This window comes from Bemisia tabaci, chromosome 2, assembly GCF_918797505.1.
Source record: "Bemisia tabaci chromosome 2, PGI_BMITA_v3".
NCBI classification, from domain to species: Eukaryota; Metazoa; Arthropoda; class Insecta; order Hemiptera; family Aleyrodidae; genus Bemisia; species Bemisia tabaci.
In genome coordinates, this window is record NC_092794.1 from 63,067,965 (window position 1) to 63,092,870 (window position 24,906).

Here is a 24,906-nt window from a genome sequence, read left to right on the forward strand (position 1 = left end):
CGAGTGAGATATTAGTTTAAATGCCACGGTGCTTCGTCAGCACTAGATACAAGGTCTAGCCGCCTATTTCAGAAGAAAATCGAGCGAGCTGCGCACGGAGATCTCATTGTTTCGCTGAAACTGCTCTCTACACTATTCTACACTTGCATGTAAATTGCAAATCTTCAGTTTTTTTCCTGCAAAATTTCAAAATTTCCTCTCGCGGATCTTTTCAACTTAAAAACCGCGCCCAACGAAAAAACTAAGTGACAATCATTTGGATTGCATTTTGCAACAAGGAACAACTATTTCTGGCTCTTCCATAAAACTCCTTTCTTCACAGGGAAGCCAATGGCATATATGTTGTTTCTAAAGTGAGCTAGAAATAGTGGTTCCTTATTGCAAAATGTGGTCCATTTATCAACAGAAATTTCAGAATACGTTTGATGAAGCTCATTCTAGACACTGTCAGGGTGTCTGCAAATTCCGGAAAGTCCGGAAATAGTACTGATTTCTTAAGCGCGGTCCGGAAGTACGGAAAAAGTGCGGAAATACCTCAGGAAGGTTCGGAATTTTTGTCAATTTTTTGGCAATTTGAGTGAGAAAGTCAAATTTTTGAAATGTTTCAAATATCGTTAGTTGGATGTGCTGAAAAAGTACTGAATTTCTCTGTTGAGGAAGTACTAAATTTCTGGGGAATGCACTGTAAAAGTACTGATTTTTGGCCATCCTGTTTTAGTAGACACCCTGGTGGCAATCATTTTTCAACAGAAATTTCAGAATCCGTTTGATGAAGCTTATTTTAGGCACTATAAACGAAATTTCATCGCTCAAAATTTTGCTGTATGACCTGATAATAAGTGCAATGCTAGGAAGCTCATTTGAGGAGGTCAAAGAAGGATTAAAGCTGCATTAATCCCCACGCCCGAATCTCATCGTCAGTTCCTGAGCCCGAACTCGACAATTTTTGAATTTTCCGTCAGTGTTCAGCATCATTTAGGGTAGTGCCTGTATAAGGAGAGTCCGGACATGGAGCTTTCAGGGCCCGAAAGAGCAGCCAATCTATGAATTCAAATTATCCAGAGTGATTTATTCGAGATTGGGAGTGACATTTTTTGTATCGGAAGGCTGGGTGCCCTTTTAGGCCTCAAGAGCTGCACGATTCTCTCTACGTAGGTACTCCAGTATTACCTACGCCCTTGCCAGAGCAATTCTTCTGAAATCGTAACCCATGTTTGAGTTTTCCACCTATTTGTCTCATAATTCCGCCCTCGCCATTTGGTGGTTTTTTTGCTCGGACCCCAACCCCCTCAACCGGCCACAACCTCCCGGATTTTCTCGACGAGCGAAACAACTTTCTTCTCGAAATCCAAGCTGAGGTGGTACAATTTTTTCCTCGGGAGATGATTCCACCATGGGTATTACGCCTAGACTACCAGCGAGGTTAGCTTTCACGTCGCGAGAAACCAGAGGTTATTCTTTATCGGTCATTGTTCCCCCGGTGAGCTCCCGTCGCCGGCGCTGAGTCGAGCTTACCCAACCGCGCCCTCCCTACCCCCCCTCCCCCTTAACCCACAGTGATGAACTGGCAACGTCGCGTCCGTCGAACGAACTCTTCCAACAGTCTGCCCAACTCCTTCCTTTCCCCTCTTTCGTCCGGGCTTTCGTCCTCTCTCCCCGCGCTATTTATATCCTCTTTTTTTCTCTCTCCTTCGTCACATAACTGGTAAGTTTCGCCCGGATTACGATCGATCCCGCGCACTGTTCAACTTTGATCAATTCCGAGCTTCAACCCAAGTTTGCCCGTCATTACGACCTACGGCGACGGCGACAGCTAGACTGGAGTACCTGCGTAGGGAGAGAGTGGGCATGTCGGTATTTTTGAAGGTTAGGTTTGATCAGTTCGTGATGCTACCAGGGATCAAAATGGACACCAACGTATGAACTCAAAATATTAATTGGACTTCACTTTGCAATTAGGAACTATAATTTCTGGCTCATCCGAAAAAACACTTACGTGCATAAGGAGACTAATGGTTCGTACGTTGCTTTTATACTGAGCCATAATTTATAGTTCCTAGTTGCAAAATGTAGTCCAACTGTTCCTACCCGTCGTTTCAAGAAATATCATAGCATTTATTGTGCGCACAAGATTGACCAATGGTTGTTGACCTAGGTGACGTCATACACATGCGTATCGAAGGTGCTAGGTGCAACTATCGCACCTTGTTTCTCGGTCTGGGACATCGTATAGATTTCCTCCACCCATTACTTTTTGAAGGGTAACTGCTCATCGTTATCGGACAAAATTTTGTGTGATTTTTCTGCGCCCTTTCGAGAATACTCTTTGAAAAATTCGTGCTAGCATACCCGATGAAGGAACGGAAATTTTGAAACGCCGCAAACCGAGATCGGTGCCCGAGCGCATCAGGAAACGAACTCGTTCGATTTTGACATCGACCGGTTTGTATGGGGTCACACGCATGAAGCGTGTTCTGCGCTGTCAGATTGTGTGTCAAATGAGGAACTTTCAACGTGGAAAATCCTAAAATCTTAAATCCATGCTCATGGTTTTCCTTCCAGTGTAAGGACAACCTTAAATGTGAACCTGAGTGAGCGTCTTTCCCAAGTTGCCGGGTAAAGCAGATTTTGATCGAAAATTCCTGGGGGCATAACCGAGAAAGTTCTCACTTTCATCCCTAGGCAAGCACCAGCGTTTTCCAACTCGAAATAGGAAACAGAGTTGACTCGAATCGGGTAGGTCTTTTCTCAAGAAAATCGTAAACCTTAGTAGGTAGAAAATGCGGGAACCTAGGTACGGCTGAGCCAACGAAGTATGGAGCTCAGGCTCAGCCGTACCTACGTTCCCTCATTTTCTAATTCACGTGATGTATAAATGCACCTTGTGCATAGCGGTGTAGAGTACACGTCTGTACTCTACGCCGCTATGCACAAGGTGCATTTACGCATCACATGAATTAGAAAATGAGGGAACGTAGGTACGGCTGAGCCTGAGCTCCATACTTCGTTGGCTCAGCCGCACCTAGGTTCCCGCATTTTCTACCTACTTACCTAATTCAGTAATACTTCTAAAAGTGATGAATAGTTTGATTCATAACGGGGGTTTTTTGATTTGATAACTATTTTTTTTTTTTTTTTTCGATGACCCCGAAGCTCAAGAAAACTCACAAGATGTTGAGGCCGTAATGGAGTTAAATTGTTACTGAATGGAAGGCAAGAGTCCACCTCTATAATTAATCAATTCCTCTGTGCAGAAATGAGGCTGAATACTTGAGCAGGGTTGCCGAACTGATGGGAACACCAAGTTTCAAGTATTTTATATTCATCTCTATCTAGCTAGATGACCTCGCGCATATGTTCACTCAGAGAGTTCGATTATCTACTTCCATAAATATCAGGGAAAAATCTTCAAATCATCTTCATTTGCCTTCTCGAGTGGGTTTGACAATTCGAACAACAAATTTTGCCTGAAAAACTATTACTAACTATGTCTATTTAACAATCCGGCATTTGTTCAATTGTCAGGGAATTTCACCAAAATGTGTCAAGGAATTTAATTTTCCCAATCCTGTGGCCACCCTGATGTACACGGAAAAAACTAAAAAAAACTTTGCTGTTTTAACAATTTAGTAGTTAAAAAAGTGACTGACATGTTTCAATGTGGGTTTTATAATAAAAAAATGCTAATTGAACCAAATTAGCTTTCCATTATAGATCGTATTCGATAGTGGTTCAATGTATCATTTGATTCGAAACAATAGAACATAACCTCGAACGAAAATTTCAGGATTTAAGTAGGAAAAGCGAAAGATGAAAAAACTGAAAAAAATTTCTCTTTTCATTGCCATTTTTTAATCCAAGGAATAAAAAATCTATTACGAGAAACCCGTCCCTACGCAATTGACTTTTGAGGCTATGTTTACATTTTGAACCATGATGAAATCTCACCTGTCTCGATGAGTCACATAAAGAATCAATTGAATTGTCAAATAATCAGTCCATTTTTTTCGTGAAGGAATCGATTGACAGGGTGTCAAGGGAAAATATCAGGAATTTTGGTCGATCAGGAAAATCGGAAAAATTGGACGTTTTATCAGGAATTTTCCCTACGCGAAACTTCTCAGCGTAGGAAGTCTTACTGCTTTTTGCCTACCGTGCCAAGAGTCGAGAAAAATCAGGAAAATGTCAGGAATTTTCAAAATGAAAAAATCAGGAATTTTTTATAAAATACCAGAAAAAAATCAGGAAAATATCAGGATTTTTCATAATTAAAAAATACTTGACACCCTGATTGATCTCGGGTGATAACTTTAGTCGGAGCTGGCGGTAAAATCGGGGGATCGGGAGCGAACAGACGCGATCGCGGAGTCGACGCCGGCGCTCGGCGATCGGATGAGCGAGCTGGAGCGTCGCGGTGCCGGGCCTCGCCGGCCGGCCGACCTCGTTCTTGGCCGCGTTGCGTTCTCGGCGTCGCGGCGCGGGGCGGCGCACCGTGTCGGCGTCGGCGTCATCGCGAGCGTGGAGTCGCGCGACCGTCCGCCGCGCCGGCCCGTCCGCATGCCGCTCACCGTGAATTCCTCCCGCTCCCGCTCGGATCTAGTACGTTTATTCAACTCAGTCATGCCCAGCGCCGAGCGCGTTGCCAGCTCGCCGCCCGCGCCCGCGCGCCCCGACTAGAGCACTTTTACGTAGGGAGAATACGGACCTGTCGGTAATTTTGAGGTTAGGTCATAGAGAACTATAGCCGCACTTACACTTTGCGGGTTGCCACAGTCAGGGAATACCGGGAAATGTCAGAGAAAATGACGGAAATGTTTGGGAAAATGTGATGAATTACCTCTATTTGCTTTGTAGAATGGGTTTAAGGTTTTGCACATCAAATTTTGCCTGAAAACTATTTTTTAGTATGCTCAACCAAACACAGTCATGGAAAAGACAGTGAATTTTGCAGAAGAACCATGAAATGTTTGCTTCCGCCCTAATCATTGCGTATTTTTAATATGCAGAGACTATAAGTTGTCGTGAAAAGGAATGTCACGTAAATGTCGGAAGATTTTCATATTCAGAAACTCTACCAGCTCTAAAAATATTTATTCTCTGCGTTTTGAGGAAACTTGAAATTGGATAGCTAAAATAACAACAACTATTTAAATTTTGACACGTGGGGAATTAAGGTAAACCTATAGAACTGGGTCGATAAAATAATGAGCAATGAGGATGGAGGCTGTTCAATAGAGTAAAGCTTTACCTTTGCGCATTTGTCCTACAGATGCGCGTGTTAATTAACCGTTGTACAATGAAATAGTTTTAAATGTCTCTAAATTCCTGGCTCAACAGTTTGCGTCAGCCTCATACGTAAAGTCAAGGATATTTATCTATGATGACCCTGGAGTCGGTGAAAAGTCAGACAATAGAAGTGAAAAATTTGGAGAACAGCCCTGACACGCCCATCCCAAGTCTTCAGTAAAATTCATAATTCTTGATTACACGAAAAGCACATGATTGCATCGCTTTGCGGGGACAAGAGCAACAAGCATTGATCTTCTTATCATGCATGTTGATTATTTGTCGCGTTATCACCACGTTCTGTGATGTAATCTCGTGTTTTTTAAGTAATTTTGAATTATGAATCGTATTGACGGCGAGATACGTGCTCGTTCTCCGAGACAGGTCTTCCCTTTTTAAGAAAAATTTTAATCAACATTAGGTCGGTAAGCACTGTATTTTTGTTATATTCATATTGCGACTTAAAAACAATTTCTTTTCCACGTAAATTCTAATTGGCTCTGCGACGCTGTCATCTCGCTAAGGACATGCCATTGACCGGAAAACTCGCCAATCATACTAATCCCCATTCTGAAACAAACTAGTTTCCGGGCTTTCCGGCAATAGTACTGATGTTCTATTTTTCCTCGGTGTCACACAGGGTGTACAGGGTGTCTACAAGTCCGGAAATAGTATGGATTTTTTAAGGGCGGTCCGGAAGTACTTACTGACAAAGTGCGGAAATCACTCTAGTAGGCCCGGTTTTTTGTCATTTTTGTCGCAATTTGAGCGAGAAACTCAAATTTTTGAAATTGTTAGAATTTCATCAAATTGAGGTACTGAAAAAGTACTGAATTTTTCTGTTAAGGAGGTACTGAATTTTTTAGAAATGTACTGAAAAAGTTCTGATATGTGGCCAGCCTGTTTTAGTTGACACCCTGAGATCAAGATGAAACCGAGAAAAAGAGGTTTTAAGTTCTATATTCCATACCTCTTCTCGACCTTGACTTTTTGACTGAAGTGTATGGACGATTAGTTAGGCTCAAAACGAATCCTAAATATATTTTTCTCACGATGTGAGGTGGCTCATCTCTGTTGAACTCAGTCCATAAGACACTGTAAACATTAGTGTGCGGTTTCATTCATGTAGTAGTGTCTCTACACTTCCCTATCGCACGTCCCATGGTTCGAATTATGAACTCGCTAGGATCGGTTTTGGCCGAGGCACGAGGTGGTTTCCCAGAAATGGATTCAGCAATTTGGCAACACCGAATTCCTTCATTTAAATCTATGCTAAATAATCGATGTTTGTTGGAGCACCTGGCCCCTCCAAGAATCGATACATTTCCATAGGTTTGAATGTAGGAAATCCGGTGTTGCCAAATTGCTGGATCCGCCAATGAGCTTTCCGGAAGGAGCTAGCATCTAGCCGTCCCGGGGGATGGGATACAGTCGCGGCGATGGCAGTTGAAAGTTGGCAACACTGTTTTTCCTCCATTTAAATGTATGCGAAACAATCGATTCTTGGTGAGGCAGGAAAATCGATATTTTCAATGGATTTAACCGGGAGAAAACTGTAGTACCGACATGCGAAATCTCTCGATGCACGGTGCGGCGGCAGCGGCGGTGGCGGCGGGCGGCGCGAGAGGTGAACGGCCGTAAAGTTGAGTTTCGCAAGAATCGCGAAAAAGGGCAGAGACGGCCCCGGCGCCCCCCCCCCCCCCCTCCCCCCGATCCGGTGCGGAGATGCGACCGACGTCGGGTTATCGGACCACCGTTGGACGTCGCCTCTCCGCTTGGAGGACGGTGCTCTGGAAGAAGTCTCTCGGTAAGTATGGTCCGCCTCTCCACCGAGGAGAAAGTACGGTTACCGTCATTCGTCGTTCGGTGTGCTAAGGAAGAACGCCGTATCAACATTCGAGAGTTGCCAAATTTCTCCGGATAAAACATGTATTTTTGAGGAAAGTTATGCATATTTCTCCGTGGAATTCTCGGATATGTTAGATCAAGTTGCGAACAAAATTATCCGAAAAATTCGGGCGAAAATATTCAAAAATTTTCCAGTAAATTCGGTATTTCGGCAAATCTGGCAACGTCCAAAGGCTCATACGGCGTTTTCCCTTAGTACGGCAGTATGGTCGACGAGGATTGGGTGGGATTCACCATGCTCGGCGATTAATTTAAATGAGCGAAAAAGAATTCACTCTCAGATCGACCGAGAATGGGTCTCTAGACAAGGTACGAATCAAACAGGGTTGCCATAGGCTGGGAATACCGGGAAATGTCAGGAAACCCTGGAAATGACAGGAAAAATGATGAAAGCGTCAGAGAAAATTTTTCAATGCACCTATATTTCCTTTCTAAAATGGATTTGACGTCTGGAACAACAAATTGTGCCTGAATAATATTTCGGATCATGTCTTTTTTACCATCTGGCATATCCTCAATTGTCTGGTAATTTCACTCAAATGTGTCAGGACAAATTTTGCATGAAAATTATCTCAATTTACGTCCTTTAAATCATCTGGCATGTCCACGAGTGTCAGAGAATTTCATCAACTAAATCCTGTGGTAACGCTCTGAATAGTTTCTTCTTGAACAGAATTTCAGACGCCTGCGAATTCTCCGATCTAAACGGTGACAGAATACGTTACGCTCTCACATAGTAAGAAGTCCCTCATATTTATCGCGAGGCAGGGAGCAGGTTGTCCAGCATCAAAATTTTCCCGATTCTATCAGGATCTGAGGTCAATCAGGACTTAATCCCGATCTCATCAGGATTTAAGGAAAAATTTGTAGTAAAATCAGGATTTGTGAAAAGTCGGCCGTCCGAAATTTTAGAGTTCTGCTTTCGCATGCGCTAACGCAGAAATATTAATTTTCGTCGCAAAAAATCAGGATTTTATCAGGATTTGGAAGTATTATGAAATCAGGATTTAGCTGTCAAAAATTAGGATTTCATCTAGATCTCCTAAAATGAGGGGCCCTAGGGGGCCAGGACCCCCCCCCCCCCCCCCCGGTACGGGAGCATCCTTTTTTCCGTGTATTTTTCGTGTTTTCTCACAAATCATCGGATGAGATAGTTGGACTAAAGATGGCGCCTTGCCGTTGCCGTTCGGACACCGTTGGTGAATCCGCGCTGACGTGGCCGCTTACATCTCCAGAGGCCACGCCATGCTATGCACCGTCCGGGTCCAGGTCCAGGCAATGTCAATGGCACCGGGCCGGGACGGGCGCAAGGTGGAGCAGGAGCGTGGATTGTGAAATGGTCTCATTAGACTCATCGGATGCTGCTCCACAGCTCAGCCCTCCGGCCTAGCGGTAGTGCGCTCGACGTCATGCGCCGCACACCCAACCGCCTTCCCCATTTTACCGAACAACTGATAAAACAGAGTTACAAGGCTCGGTAACGTGGTGCAGTGTCTAGTATCAGGGTTGCCACGCTCAGGGAATATCGGGAAATGTCAGGGAATTTTTAAAAGTCGGGGAAAACCTGGAAATTTCAGGGAAAATGGCGAAACTGTCAGAGAAAGAGATATGATTAATGCTCCGCAGCCCGTGACTAGATCTAAACCTAAATGACAACAGGTACTTAAAACGTCCCCAAACTTCGAAAACGAAATGGTATCTGAGCGGTAGCAGAAGAGATTACCGCTTTCTGAGGCATATTCTCAGATTTGCCCCTGGAATTTTGCATTCCCAGGTGAATCCCGCTTTTCCCTGGTCCTAGACATCAGGTTTGAAATGCGTCAGTTTCTTTGTGCGAAAATTACAGAAAAACAGTAGGGGCTGCAGCTTGTAATTTGAAAAGCTTAAAAGAAAATCGTAAAAGAAACTAATAATGCGGCAGAATATGTTAGGGATCGAGATAATTGTTTACGTCCGGTACTTATTCACTTCAAATAATGATCCAAATCCGATTCATATTTGAAGTAAAGGCTGCGTAGAGCTGCTTTGAAGATTCGAGTTAGGTTAGATTAGGTCACGCAACTAAATCAACTCCGCGGTAATGCGAGGAGGTATCAAACAGAGATGAAGGCGCGCGCCACTGTTACATCGCGCAGGTTTCTTTGAAAGCTGACACTGTGAAGAAGTGAAGACTCGAGTTAGGTTAGATTAAGTCACGCAACTAAATCAACTCCGCGGCAATGTGGGGAGGTATCACACGGAGATGAAGGCGCGCCACCGTTGTATCGCGCAGGTTTCTTTGAAAGCTGCAATTAATGAAGAGTTTTAAGTTTCTCTCCTTTTCTCTTCGGTGCACTGTGACTAAATATGCCTCAATCCGTCGTTCATCTCACGAAAGAACGTTACTTCATGCTAATGCTGCCAAATTTCCCCTCGCACATTTAATCTATTTGAAGACACTTTCGGTTATTCCTAACTGAAAATTTCTCTGATTTTTCCTTGGATCTCAAGCAAAGAGCAGAAGGATGATCAATTTTTTTGTTTAAACTTATTTTTCAACCCTGGAGTATTATCGGGGTTTCTACCTCTGGGAAATCTAAAAAACTTGGTGATCCGAAGGAACGCGGAAACGTGGGAATTAAAGCAATTCGTTAATTTCTCTTATAAATGAGAAACTGAGAAAGAAAACAATATTCATAACTCATGATCATCCTTTGCAGATGCCAGTCATTTCAAATGTCTGCAATGCATCGTTTCCCGTACAAAGGAACGTACCTTAATCCCAAGGCTGCAACACAGACCCAAAAGAATTAAGTTTTTTACAAGAATACATATGCGCTATTTCGTCCTAAATTTTTCCGCTCTTTACTTGAGATCCAAGGAAAAATCAGTGAAATTTTCAGTTAGGAATTACCAAAAGTGTCTTCAAATAAATTAAATGTGCGAGGGGAAATTTGGCAGCATTAGCATGAGGTAACGTTCTTTCGTGAGAGGAACGACGGATTGAGGCCTATTTAGTCACAGTGCACCGAATAGAAAAGGAGAGAAACTTAAAACTCTTCATTAATTGCAGCTTTCAAAGAAACCTGAATGATGCAACGGTGGCGCGCCTTCATCTCCGTGTGATACCTCCCCACATTGCCGCGGAGTTGATTTAGTTGCGTGACCTAACCTAACCTAACTCGAGACTTCAGTGGCAGCTGCATGCAGTTGTTACTACAGATTTGAATCGGATTTGGAGCATTAATTGACGTGAATCAATACCCAAAGTTAACGAACATCTCGATACGTAACATATTCTGCTGCATTACTAGTTTCTTTTTCGATGTTCCATTAAGAACAAAAATGTAACGTCTTGAAGCGTAGATCAATTCAATATTACCATAACAGCCGTGAATCTACTTATGCTTTATGTTCAAAAAAAAATCCATATCTCTATTGCAACATCGTCAGGTCTCTGTTCCTCCCCCCCCCCCCACCCCACCCCCTTTACGAGAAGCCTAGTAAAATAGTGTAGTAGAAATGTGTTCGCGATCACAATAGCAGTGAAAAATCACATTGATTTTCTGATCGAAAGCAGCAGTTGCTGTCATCTTCGAATAGCCTCTGCTCTCTTTCTTTATTTTTCGCACCAAGAAACGAGCGCATTTTAAACTAGAAAAGAGAAGAAGAAAAATGGTGACCGAGGACTGAGTACATACTGAGAACAGAATTTTTAAATCACAGAGTAATGCAGCTCTCGCGGTGACAACTTTAACATAAAATGCTTCAACCCTAAATGGCCCCTCCCCTTTGCCACTTGACTGCTGTACTCCTTGAAATTATCGCTGCATATATTGAAATTAGAGGAGCATGAATTTCAAGAAAAACTTACAGTTTATTTTTTATTATGAAATTACGCACGAATTGAGATTTGCAACGTCGAATCAGAATAGCGCATATGTCGACTTCAACCATCAATTTGCTGTTTGCACACAGTGCATAGCTTTGTACAGTATGCTGAAGAGAAAATGAGAGAAACTTATAACTCTTCGTTAATTGCAGCTTGCAGCTTTCAAAGAAACCTGCGCGATGCAACGGTGGTGCGCCTTCATCTCCGTGTGATACCTCCCCGCATTGCTGCGGAGTTGGTTTAGTTGCGTGACCTAATCTAACCTAACTCGAGTCTTCAGTGTCAGCTTTTAAAGGAACCTGCGCGATGCAACAGTGGCGCGCCTTCATCTCCGTGTGATACCTTCCCGCATTACCGCGGAGTTGATTTAGTTGCGTGACCTAATCTAACCTAACTCGAGTCTTCCGTGGCAGCTGCACGCAGCCTTTATTACAGATTTGAATCGGATTTGGATCATTATTTGAAGTGAATCAATACCGGAAGTAAACAATCATCTGGATACTTAACATATTCTGCTGCATTATTAGTTTCTTTTTCGATTTTCTCTTAAGAGCGAGAATTTCACGTCTTCAAAGCGTTTTCCCCAATATTTCTGGACATATGCTTCAGAAACCGGGAATCTCTTCTGCTACCGCTCAGTTACAATTTCGTTTTCAAAGTTTGGGGACATTTTAAGCACCTGTAGTTGTTATTATGCTTTAGATTGTTGCACCTGAGCCGATATTATGGACCTCCTGAATTAATAATAGAGGAACTTTCAATTACCGGGTAATATAAACATCAGGAATACTTTTAGGATTAAAATGTTTGACTTGATTTCGTTTGGAGTTATGTTCTATTGTTTTGAACCAAACGATATATCGAACCACTATCGAATATGATCCATAGCATCCTTATTTGAAGCTAATTCAGCAAAAATGACGATGATAACCCGGGATTTGAGAAACGAACGGGGCGGCAAAGCTGCTCTTGACGAGTCGTAGTTTCCGACATGGGTCGGTCGCTAGAAAGCTGTGCGGCGGGCAGTGTCCCGCCGCCGCCACCAGTTCCACCGCGTGAACTCGCACACAAAAATGTAATCTGCGGCTCGATAAACGGTGGATTGGCGCGGCGGCGAGGCAACACTACGATTCGTCATTCGCTCGCCAGAATCAACTCGCCGGTCGTTGCTAGGGGCCTCCGAGAGCCGATGTTTTCGCGACGGATAATCTCGAAAACTGCGTCGCTTCCAGGGGTACCAGCGGGGGCGTTCCCGTCCACGAGGCTTTCCTAATTTCCCTGGGAATTCCCCGAGGGATTTCAGACTCGCGGATGGACGAGTGAGTTTTGAACGCTCTATTTTTAGCTGACGGAACCTGTTCCCTCAACGGACGTTTCATTGTTTCCCGGCGAAAGAACGTAACGCTATTCCAATATTGTAAATTTGACCCTAATCAACTCGAACAACTTTCAAGAACTAATCCTTTGTTTCTTAATCGGGAACTACGTGATTGACACTTACTTTCTTTTTCGCCCGATGAATTCATTTCATTCATTGAATTAAATTCATCGGGCGAAAAAGAAAGTAAGTGTCAATAACTTTCAAGAACTTGTCTGCGCAATTTTTGTTCGAACTTCGGCAAATTTTGAACTTTCAAGCGAAGTCCTTTAAAATTTTAACGAAACATTAAAAAATTGAAATGTAAGGCTATTCTTCATGAAATTAATAGAAGCTCTTGAAACTTCACTTAAAATTCCAACGGCGATCTCTGGCGGAGACTTCGAAGGAGCACACGAATTCTGGACGAACTTTTCCGCAGCAGAGGATTTTTACAATCAAAGTTTTTTTCCTGCTCTAGGATCTTTTTCAATCTTGCGATTTTTTTCGTCTGTTGCGGCGAAACATTTTGATTTTTGACAAGACAGACCGAGAGTCAACAGGTTTGCTCAGAAATCAATAACAGGGTGTTTAGCATCAGGATTTTCCCCGATTCCATCAAGATTTGAGGTCAATCAGGATTTAATCCCGATCTCATCAGGATGTGAGGAAAAATCGGTCGTTAAATTAGGATTTGAGAAAGTCGGCTGTCCGATCGGATTTTTTTATGGAGCTATGTTTGTGAATGCAGAAATTTCAATTTCTCCTTGCTAAACATAAGGATTTGGAAAAATTATGAAAAATCAGGATTTAACTGTTTAAATCAGGAAAAATCAGGATTCAGCAGTTTTAAATCAGGATTTCCCCCCAACGAAAAAAAAATTTGACACCCTGAAACTGATGAATTTCGACGAAGTAATTCCTCGAGCTTTCGTGCGTGGAAGTTGAGTCGGGAGCGCGCGCCACCGACGAACGCGACGGATCGGGAGTGAATGAGCAGAAGACACGATCCCCTCGCTTTGGCTCCGCGGCGCGCTCGTCCGTTCGTGGGGCTTCGGGCCGACTCGGCGGCGCTCGGGCCGGCTCGACTCGCTCTGGAGCCACTTGTGACGTCATCTGTAAATTATCTCGATTGATCCAGTTTCGTATCATGGTGCCTTAACCTACTCACGCCGCTTCCATTTAATCAGACGTTACTCCAGTACCTCGGCTCGCCCCCTCCCCCCGGCGCCCCCCCCGTCGCCCGAGCCTGCCTCGCTCTCGCTTCCTCTCGCGGCGGTATCAATCATGCGCTCGCGCTCTCGCCGCTGCTCGGGTATGTTGCGCCGCGCCGCGCCGCGCGCTCCTGTCCAAGGTTTCCCCCGCGCGGATTCGCAGCTTTCCGCTTTTCCGCCGCGAGCTCGCGGGTTTTCCTCGGGTGTTTTCTTGACCGCGCCGTGGATCTACGGGGGCGCCGCACGGTGGACCGAGTCTACAGTAGAAATCGGACATAATCTGGAAAGTTTGAAAGCTTTTTTTTGAAAATATGGAACGGGTTGCCACTGGCAGGAAAAATCGGTGAATGTCAGGTAAAATCTGCAAATGCAAGGGAAAACGATGAAAGTGTTGGGGAAAAATTGTCAAGTCCCCCTTATTTGCCTTCTAGAATGGGTTTGGCGTTTTGAACAACAAATTGAGGATCTTTCCGGAAAAAGGGCACACAGCGAAAAATCGCGTTTGAATAAAAAGGAATTTGAAGTTTCTGTAATTACTCAATGGCCATTGACTGTGACTTACGTTCTAGATCGGCAGTCCAAGCTGCGATGAAAGTTACCACCAGTGGCCAAAAAGTAATGATGGAAACTTAAAATTCATTTTTCTCACACGCGATTTTTCACTATGTGCCCTTTTTCCGGAAAGCTCCTCAATTTTACCTGCAAACTATTAAAAGTCATGTCTCCTTAACTATCCTGCATTTCTGTAACTGTCAGGGGATGTCACTAAAATGTTTCAGGGAAATGTCAGGGAATTTTATTTTCTGAATTCTGTGGCAACCCCGTGAGTGGTAAAGAGGTTTTGGGCGTACCCGGTATTATGCGACGACCGGAAAAAACTCAGGGTCTTTGCCACGACTGGGAAAAGTCAGAGGATTTTTCATACATCGTCTACTAATCACTAAAGCAACTTACTGAACTTCCAAATGTTTGCACCATAATTTTATCCATGAAGAAGGAAATGTTTTCCAAAGTTTAGCGAAAGTCGGCATATCTAGAAACTTTGTTCGAAGGTTACGGAAAGTCAGGGAATTAGAAAATTTTGGAGTCTTGTGAAAGCAAAAATACTCAGGGAAAAATCGGGGAAAGTCGGTGAATTTGAGGATGAAGAAAGTATGTCAACCCTGGAAAAGGGCATATTTCAGCACACGCTAGACAAGACAGCAGTAGGGACGTGCCACCCCCTTAGAAGCTGGTAGAATCCCCCAGATCGCCCTCGGAGATCCAGGCGGTTGGGTGTCTTTCTATGCTCCCCTCAGAACTCCCTTTATAAGGTGCCCTCCTGCCCACCCCCACTGAGAGTTCATTGTTCCAACCACGATAAGAATTAATAGATACTGGTTCGATATCTTTTGCGGTGAACAACTTAACTGACCAATCATCGAAAGCAAGAAAATTCGCGGAACAACGCCGGGCGGAAACTTGGTGAGTCGATTCAAACCGACTTCCGACGAATTGATGCTTACCAATTTTATTTTTGTTTTTGTTTTTTTTTATCTTTCTCTCTCTCCGAAGCTTTCTCTTTCCATGATCTGTATTTTAACCTAGTTAATGGTATTGTTGCAGATGTCAGCAGGCTCACAAATCCAAATGGCTCCACAATCCGGTCTAAACAACTCAGGACAAGCTATTCATAGCCAAGACTCTAATATGAGCACCGGTAAGGATTCGTTACATATCATTTTTATTTCCATCAAGCTTGTGTAACAATAGACCGATTTATTGGCTAGGTTATAATTTCATATCTTAGTTCCGAGGTTCTGTCGTAAAGAAGCACATATCATTGTCGTATTTGCGCTATGGTGATTCGCGGCCAAGTGTTTCTTGCTATCTAAATGTCTCGTGTATATTAAGTCGTTAATTATTCATGATTTGTCTATAGCAAAATTTTAATAAATTAACACACGTAACTTTTCATACTTGTCTGGGAATTATGTACATAAGGTTATGTTTTCGATTGTTTTGGTTTGATCCATCGCAAATCGATGTGTCGAACATCGCAGGAATAACGCAACCATAGCAAAGCGTTAAGTCAAGTATCGAAAAAATGACGTAGCCACTAAATCAGTCTATTGCATTTTTCCTCACATACACTATCAAGCCAAGAAGGCTTATCTCGCTTATCACTAATGGTTGCAAACAAGAATTTTGTACCTGAGTCTAGATTGTGCCTTTATTTATCGCCCAGGTATTGGCTCATAATTTAAATTAGACTCGTCAAAAATACTTACTCTGCTTTCGTCATGTAATCTCGACTTCTTTTAAAAAATTATTTTGTGCTTGTTTGCAAATGAGTTTCTTATCTGATAAATTGCTCTGTCCAGATTTCCCTGTCCATTAAACCGTGATGGAAAATTAAAAATAGACCTTCACCGAGGCAGGGGTTTCTCATGAGTTTTTAAGTTCCTAATCAACCAGTCTAGTCACACCCATTGAAATTTCTTGCGCCTAGAATCTTTCAAAATGCATAGATTGTCACAATTGTATATGTGGACAGTCTTCTGAACGTATCAGTGTATACTAAGTGTCATTTTAACATCTTCTTTTTTGTCATTTTATTCAGTAGTAAATCTATCGGCGGATTTCAAGGAAAAAGAATCCGTGAGCGTAATATTTTTGTTCTTCCAGTGGGCCGACTATTGAAATTGATAGACATAGCTATAGAAAAAAAGACAAGAGGGATAATGGAGGGATCCCATTGGCGGAAGCATGTGGTTGGAATGGACAAAGGTGGGTTGGGAATCAATTTCTCCCTTAAACTACAGGAACCACACCGCTTCGACCAATATGATCCCTCCACACCCCTTTCGTCTTATTTGTCTGTCAGTTTCAATAATCGGCCTGCTGATCTTATATCATGGTCACCTTCCTCTCAGGTTGGAAAGAAAACCACACTTGGAAGGTTGCAAAACATGAGTTAATTCTGGAAAAGTCTGAAAATGTATATTTTCACGGACACTCTTGCCACAGCGGGTATATACGAACCTGCGCACCGTGAAAAAAAAATCGGCAATATCCGCACCCGTTAACTTATCTCCTGGAGTCGAGATTTGATATATTTCAGGTCCCGTTTGTTGCAATTCGGTAAAACTGCCGAAAGCTCGCAACACAACACGGAACTGTCTGCATTGTAGCCGAATTGCGACAGCTGGGACCGAGAATCTCGGCTCCATCACGTGTAGAGTTTTTCTAGGTCGAGAAACTTTTTATCGTGTGGTGTGAACTACTTCTGCAAGCGTGGCATCAAACGGGCCGTATGTTAACACGGAGGAAATTTATAGCAGTTTTACAAAAAATTTATTTTCCCAACGCGAGAGGGAAAATAACCACGGTTCCGTCCCATTTTTTGCTTGGAGTTTTTCCGGCTGGGAGTGCGAATTAATTCGAATCGTGTTCCTATAATCATATTTCTATACAGAGGGAGTTGAGATCCGACCTCGACAAAATTTTAGAAACGGATTCGACCCCTCCGGATTTCGAGAAAATCACTCCTTTCTACTATTGACGTTCTGGATCCGACTATCTGTTTAAAAAAAAAAAAAAAACCACATTAGTTTGTTATTTAGTGGAAAATAACCTGCGTCGTATAGAATCTGTATCGATGAATCTCACGATCCTATGAACAGTCTAAATAGTTTGGAATACTGTCTAGCAGTGCAGAGCATAGAAATCGAAGATATCAGCCTTAATTGGACGGAGGTAAACAGAAAGGAACCAAGCCACATCGGGATCGAACCGAGAAAAGAGGTTTTAAGTTTGGCTCATGCATAAGACTCAATATAAAAGATAAACTCCAAGTTCAATTTCTGCAAAATTTGCTCCAACAAAAACTTTGAATTTTTGGCGATAGATAGTAGAGCAGTGGTTGAGTTCAAAACCACTCATAACTCAATTTTTTCCAAAATGTGGGTTGGTTCCTTTCTGCTTAACTCGGTCCAATTACTCCCCTATCAACTCTGTAGAGACTTTTCTGGACCTAGCAAGTTGTCAACACTCATTCCTCTTCATTTAAACTTATGGTAAAGAATCGATTTTTGGAGAAGCTGACGGTTCCATCAAGAATCGATTCTTTACCATAAGTTTAAATGGGAAGAAAACGGCGTTGCCAACTTCCTGAATTCGCCTCTGCGTAGAGATTCAGAAAGAAGTAGTCATGAGGCGGATCTAAGAGCGAAAAAATGACACGTCGCACTGTGGATTGAGTCTATCAGAGAGGCCGGGCATAAAATTTTCGACTAGAACTGCAAATTTTGATGTTAAATTCGTCACATTTTAAATTTTAAGAGGTGCTTCGCTAAGAACGTGCTACGAGGAAACCAATCGAACCACTGTTAACATCTCGAAGTTTTGATTTAACAGAGTTACAAGCTTTTAAAGTTTCCAATTTTTGTCCAGCCTATTCCATTGACTTGATCCACCGTGCGTCGGTGCACAGTGGGTCGAGTCAATTAGAGAGGTCGGACATGAAATTTTTGACTAAAACTGCAAATTCTTATGTTCATTTCGTCACATTTTTAATTTTAGGGGGTTCTTCTACAAGAAAATTGTACAAGAAAACTAATGGAACCACTTTTAGAACCTTAAAATTTTGTATAGGCGGAATTATAAGCTTTTAAAGTTTCCAAAGTTTGTCCGATCTCTCCTATTGACTCTATACACTGTGCGGCGCGGGAAAGCCTTCCTCACCTAGTTAACCCAGGAGAACCACTCCGGAGAGAGAAAAAAATACATTTAATCGCTTTTTTGCCATTGACGTCAGAGCTTTTCCGTCGGGCCTGAGATGAGCCGCAAATTCGAAGGAATGAGTCACTTAGTCACCAGTAAAGTTCGAGCGAGTGAATCTGCGGTGCATGCTTCGATTGATCCGCTTGTCGTGTAATTTCATTTCACCGAGTTTTGAGTGTCGTTGCTCGCGAATCGCCCACCGAATCCTCATTTTTGAGGTATCGATGGTCCAGATGGGCCCATGGGAGGTTGAAAATGGTTTCGCCGCGACCCGCGACGAATATGATTTTTGTGACCAGAGCGAATCGAATACGAACGGGACCTTCGTCACAAGTAAGCCAATCGTCGTAAAATGTCTACCGTGTTGTATCGAACAGTGTTGCCACGGGAAGGGAATACCGGGAATTTTGAAAAGTCAGGGAAAATGTGTTAAATCGGCTTTATTTGCTTTCTAGAATGGGCTTGAGGTTATTCGAACAACAAATTTCGCCTGAAAACTATTTTCAATTATTCTTCTTGGACAACTTTCCTATCTTCCATTGTCAGGGAAATTCACCAAAAAGTGTCAGGGAAATTAGGGAAACGTCAGGGAATTTCATTTTCCAAATTCCGTGACATCCCTGATCGAAGAGAGCAGTGGTAACGCCCAACTTTTCGAAAGCGACTTTGTACGTCAAAATTCGTCCAATTCAATTGAAATGAACCGACTGTTTCAGCTGAAACAGCAAACTTCGTCTCGTTCGTGAAAAAAAACGAGAGTTATAAGTAAACAGTAAGTAGGATTTGAAGGAGCGCATATTGCATCTATGAAACTTGATTCGGAGAGAGTAAGGTACGCCAAGTAGATGCATAAAATTACAGTTTTTTATTTACCCAAATGCATTTCAGCCCGTAGGGCCATCTTCAGTGGTATACATAAGGATCACAGGCTACAAGCAAGTACAAGTACATGCATAATCTAAGGACATGCTGATGAGAATTATAAATTACGGGTACTAACTACATTATAGCATACAGGTGCAATTAAATAAATAAAGAATTAAACAGTAAGTGTTGCAACAAATTGCAATGTCATCTCAGACGAAAAAGCAGTAAGTGCAAATTATTCCGTGAGAGAGAAGAGTATTCTCTTTCTGCTGTCTCGTGTAAAATGGTAGCCTTTTCTGGCAATCCTAGCCTGAAATTGTGTAAATTGTGTGTCCAAAACTAAACCACGCAAGCATGCAGAAGATAGTTCATACTACTGGCCTTGCCGAACACGAAATGAACAAGGCCCCAGAATTCTCTCAAAACAAAAGTTTTGTTCTTACTGCTCTCGTTGGTAGCATTGCAGACGTGACCGTCCGCAAGAAAAAGGATCTGAGCCCACGGCAGCTAAGTTTTTTCTAGATCGATGGACCACTATAGACAAGGTACGAATTTCAGCATTCTGATACATGTTTCTTCACCAAAATTTAACGTAGAGCACGATGCGCACAACGAAAATTACCGAAATCAACCCCTTACGAAGATATTTAATGATTCTTGATGCGTGAATTCAAACCACCCGCTCATGAAAACTCAATGCTCTACGTGATTCACATCGTGCGCTAAACGTTATATCATGACAGTCTCTGCGATATAAAAATCTGGCAACCTCAATCTTGACGCTTTGGCTCAGCTATAGCACATTGCTGATAGTTTGAACAACATGGTGGGAAATGAACATTGCTCGATTGAGAAGCTTGGTGAAACCGTTGTAGTGCGCGATTTGACTAACGTAGAGCTTTGAGTTTCTTGTGAGCGGGCAGTTCAAATTCCTCGTAACCAATGTGAAATAAAAACGTTAATATCTTCGTTAGGAGTTGGTTTCAGTAATTTTCGTTGTGTGAATCGTGTTCTACATGAAATTCTGGTTAGGAAACATGTATCAAATCGCTTAAATTCGTACCTTGTCTAGTGGTCCATTGTCGTGTATAGAATTTGGTCGAAAATTCGGTTTAATGCTCTTGTGTCTCAAGAAATAAGTTCCGAGAAGTTCAGTTCGTTTTTGTGTCAAAAAATGATGTAAAGTTTGATTTTAATCCGGCAATTTCATACCCTATTCGTATGCGTCTTTTTCACGTGACTCTGAGCGGTGAACTCCAGCATCACAGGGAAAGTAAAAAAGTTACTTTCCAGCACTCAGGGGCTTCATAATGACACCTTAAGTACCAAAAAAATAGTTGCTGCTGAACCTTGCCATTACAGAGTTTCATGTTTTCAGTATCTTCTGTGCCCGTTTAAAGGTGAAATCTTTTAAAGTGACAACCAAATTACTGGGAATCCGACTCTGAAAGAAATGAGCGTGCAAGTGAAGCGGCTGTTGGCTGTAGCGTACCTCGAAACCGAGCGGAAATATTTTTTTCGAATGCAACGCACAAGATTGCTTTTAAAACCAAGAAAACTTATTTATCTGAAAAAAGTGCTGTTCTCAAAATGACCAAAGTGATAATTTTTTTTATTTCACACTCAAGCGAAGAATTTTCGTGATTTCACGTGGAACACGCTCTTTTTTCCACAAGTTTTAAAATTGATACTTTTTTCCTGCGTTTTACTTCAGAATTGCCGCCATTTTAAAGCTTGAAATTTTCACCGTGGTTATGCGGAAAACGCACAATTTTCTTGCCATCGCGCGCTGGCCCACCCTTCCTTTCACGCGACCAGCCACGTGACTGTGATCGCATGGTCGAGAAGTTTCTGCACTCCGAAAATAAATGTCTGAGCCATTGAACTAAAGGGAAGTGGATCCCCAAGTGTCCATACTTTACCTGTAAAGCAGATCCACTCCGTATTTTAGATTCTCCTCTCCCCACCGACCCTCCAACCCCGCGAATACTCAACAAACTTACGAATTTCCGTGTCTTCGGTTATTTAAGATAAACCGGGCGAAACGATTTGCTTAACCCAGTGTTTTTTTTCAAACGATGTGTCGTAATAATGAGTCATCCTGGATAGTTAGAATTCATAGGTTGCCCGCTCTTTCGGGGCCTAAAAGCTTCATGACCTATCCTCAGAATTACCGACTTGCCCATACGCTCCCTATACAGGTCGAACTTAAGTACCTGGATAAGGGAGAGTATTGCCATCTTAATCCTTTTTCTACAGAAAAAGTGTGCCGCTCTCTTGATTGGTCGGCTATCGTGGAGCCTCAAATTTGGCCCAATGTAAACAAACAAGATGGTGACAACGTTCTACAAAGTTCCAGACGTGATTTTGGATGTGATAGAATTTTTTTTATTTTCAACTTCTGAACTGAGTTCGGATCGAACTTTGATGGATATTGTTGCCGAAAATGAATAATCTTTGAGTGTGATTATGATTCATTTCTTAGCCGATAATACGTGTTCCTCTGGGTCGGGTTTGTTTACATCGGGCCAACTTTGGAGCTCCTTGATGGCCCAAAACTGATGAACCAATCAGAGAGCGGCACAGAGATGGCAGTTCTCTCCCTTATATAGGTACTCCAGGTCGAACCGCTCCTACCAAAGTTGCGGCCATTTTTATGGATTCTAACCAGGGTGCAACGCGGTCTATCCGTAAAAGTACTCGAATTTGAGTAAGGCATCCAATAAATTGTGTCCGGTCGTGTCGCGCCGTCGTCGGCAAATGGAGATGTTGCATGTGTGAGAGATTTGCGATTTGACTGTTGTTTCTTATGTAAAAGTTTGCGAGAAACACGATGGTGCCACTGGTTTTCTCTGGAATCATCTCCCAAGCTCAAAAAAAGCTCTCAAAGTGAGGCCAAAATGGGGGGGGGGGGGGTGATATCCCGCCCTACCCTGAGAGTCCACCTCTACATCAAAACAAACTCTCCATGCAAAGATAGGGAGCAAATACATTGACAGGGCTGCCACTTCATTTGGGGACTCCAAAACCGAAAACACGGCAACCCTGCTAATGTATTTGCTCCCTATCTTTGCATGGAGAGTTTGTCTTGATGTAGAGGCGGACTCTCAGGGTAGCGTGGGATATCCCCTTCATTTTGGCCTCAACTTGAGAGCTTTTTTTGAGCTTATGGGTTGATTTCAGAGAGAACCAGTGGCACCATCGTGTTTCTCGCGAACTTTTACATAAGAATCAACAGTCAAATCGCAAATTCCTCACACATGCAACATCTCCATTGGCGGATCTACCAATTTGGCAACACCGGACTTCCTCCATTCAAACATATGGAAATCTATCGATTCTTGGAGGGGCCAGGCGCTCCGACAAGAATCGATTATTTAACATAGGTTTAAATGGAGGAAATCCGGTGTTGCCGGCCCTGACGACAGCGTCCGTCGCTTCGCATCGCGCCCGGGCCTGGTCCCGGTCCCCGATCCCGGTTCCCGGATTCCAGCCCTCCCCCCACCCCCTCCCCCACCCCCTTCGGAGCCCCGATCCACAACCGTCATCGGTCCGCCAGGAGCTCGGCTCGGCTCTCGTGCTGCGGCGAGGAGGGGGAGGTCTCGGTATGTGGTGGCGGGGCGGGGGGTGGAGGGCGGTGCGGTGGTGTCGGTGAAGAATATGCACGGTAATTTCACTCTCTAACTTTTCCCAGCAGCTGAAACGCCGGCGAGCCGAGTCGCCGTACAGTGGAACGGGTCGAACTTGACGTGGAAACTTGGGAAGCTGCGTCAATACGAAACGCCCCGCAGGGTTGCCACAGTCGGGGAAGCTTATAAAGTCAGGAAAAATCGGGAAATGTCAGGGAGAACTTACCAAGTCGCCTCTATTCACTTTTTAGGATGGGTTTGACGTCTCGAACGACGAATTTTGCCTGAAAACTATTTCTACGTATCGACGGCGTAAGTCCGCAATCGCGTATCTCGTGTGCGGTGTCTGAAAATCTTCGCCTCTATGTTATTTTTTTCAAGGATTGCAAATTGGTATCACTCCTCGAAGTTTTTGTAGAATTTTCTTCGCACGGAGAAGAAAAATCACAGCAGTTTTAAAGAATTGCCGTTGAGGAGTTTTCCGTTCAAAAAATAAAGTATGACAGAAAGTCTGCGACAGTCCGAGTTATGTAACATCGTCGTCATGTCTTTTTACCATCTAGCATATCTTCAATTGTCAGGGAATTTCATCCAAATGTGTCAGGGAAATCAGGGAAGTGTCAGGGAATATAATTTTCTAAATTCTGTGGCAGCCCTGGCCCAAGTATAAAAGCCGTCGTTCCCTTAATTTCCTTGAAATGTCCAATTCGACGGGATGAATATCATATTGCGCAGTTTTAGGCCGAACTTTCGTGTCTGAGCTTTCCCCCAAGCTGGCTCCTTGTGCGCCGTTGCGTTGTGCGCAGTCGATGTTGGGTTCGCCGTCGTCCGGGGCCCCTCGTGCCCTTCGGGGATTGCAACATCGCTCCTGAAACCTCTCAATTAACACGGTGCAATCTTTTGTTGTCGCCGGCCGGAGTAGCGTACTCACGTTGGGAGAGGATTGCTATTTCCGTGCCGCCCTACGATCGGTTCATCAGTCTCAGGTTTTTCATTGGGTTCTCCGCGGGTTGATTATTGAAATTTATAGACAAGCGACTGGAAAAGGAGATCAAAGGAAAATGGAGCAATCCTATTGGTCGGAACGAGTGGTTGTCTAGACTATGGGGAATAATGATGGACTAAGCATACGGTCCCTCGTTGGTTGCTGTTGGTTAGTCTATTAGTTACCCCACTGCAACCATCCACTTCCACCATCAGGATCACTCCATTTTCTCTCTGTCTTCTTCGTCTATCACTTTGTCTATCAATGTCAATTATCAGCCAGCATAGCAGGGCCTACTGGAAGTGAACCGAATCCAGAAGAATTCTCTTATTGGGAAAATTCGGAAAAGGCAAGAAACCTATCAAACCCCGGTTCAAACCACGCCACGGAAGATCGAGGGTATGTTTGAAATTATCGTTAATGGTCATCTAAATGCAGATGATGCCATCCCTCAAAAGTATAAGATTTTGTACTAATTTTGTGCATCTCTCGAGTTTTGTGTTGACTTTGTTGCAAGGAGCTCATGATGTATTTTGGATGGTTTTTTACATGCATGTTTTAACGGTTTTTTGTTATTTTTTGTTACAGGTTCATCTCATAGTGATAAAGAAACTGAATCAACTCCTGAGAAACTTTCAAGGCCCGGATCAGAAAGGAAACGAAAGCGGAAAGGAGAAGAGGGTATCGGCGGAGGGGGAAAAAGTAGTCCCCGAATAATCAGTGATAATAAAAAGATCAACGAGTATTTTGCTAGCAAGCATTCTGGTACTAGTCCCATTCGTTCTCATGGTGGAGCAAAAAGTCCTTCTCCTGCTCAACAGGGGTATTCAATGGTTAGTCACATTGTTTCTATTGTATATCTATGTGTAATTCTACCGTGCTATGGAAAAACGTCGTATGAACATTCACGAGTTGCCAAATTTCCTCTAAGTAATTGCTAATTTTTTAGGAGAGGTGTGAATATTTTCTCTTGAAATTTTCAGAGGATTTAGTTCTGATCGTGAATCAAATCCTCTGAAACATTT

At 43.1% G+C, this 24,906-nt stretch overlaps 1 protein-coding gene across 3 annotated transcripts in view; it reads left to right on the forward strand.

The window, feature by feature from the left end:
• Positions 1–24,906, forward strand: part of Tlk (Tousled-like kinase) — a 153,107-nt gene that overhangs the window by 112,740 nt on the left and 15,461 nt on the right. For all 3 annotated transcript variants that reach the window (XM_019055137.2, XM_019055138.2, XM_072296023.1), the window contains 2 exons: positions 15,242–15,335; positions 24,470–24,714. In XM_019055137.2, the coding sequence (XP_018910682.1) occupies positions 15,242–15,335; positions 24,470–24,714 (339 nt within the window). The remainder of the gene's footprint in view (positions 1–15,241; positions 15,336–24,469; positions 24,715–24,906) is intronic.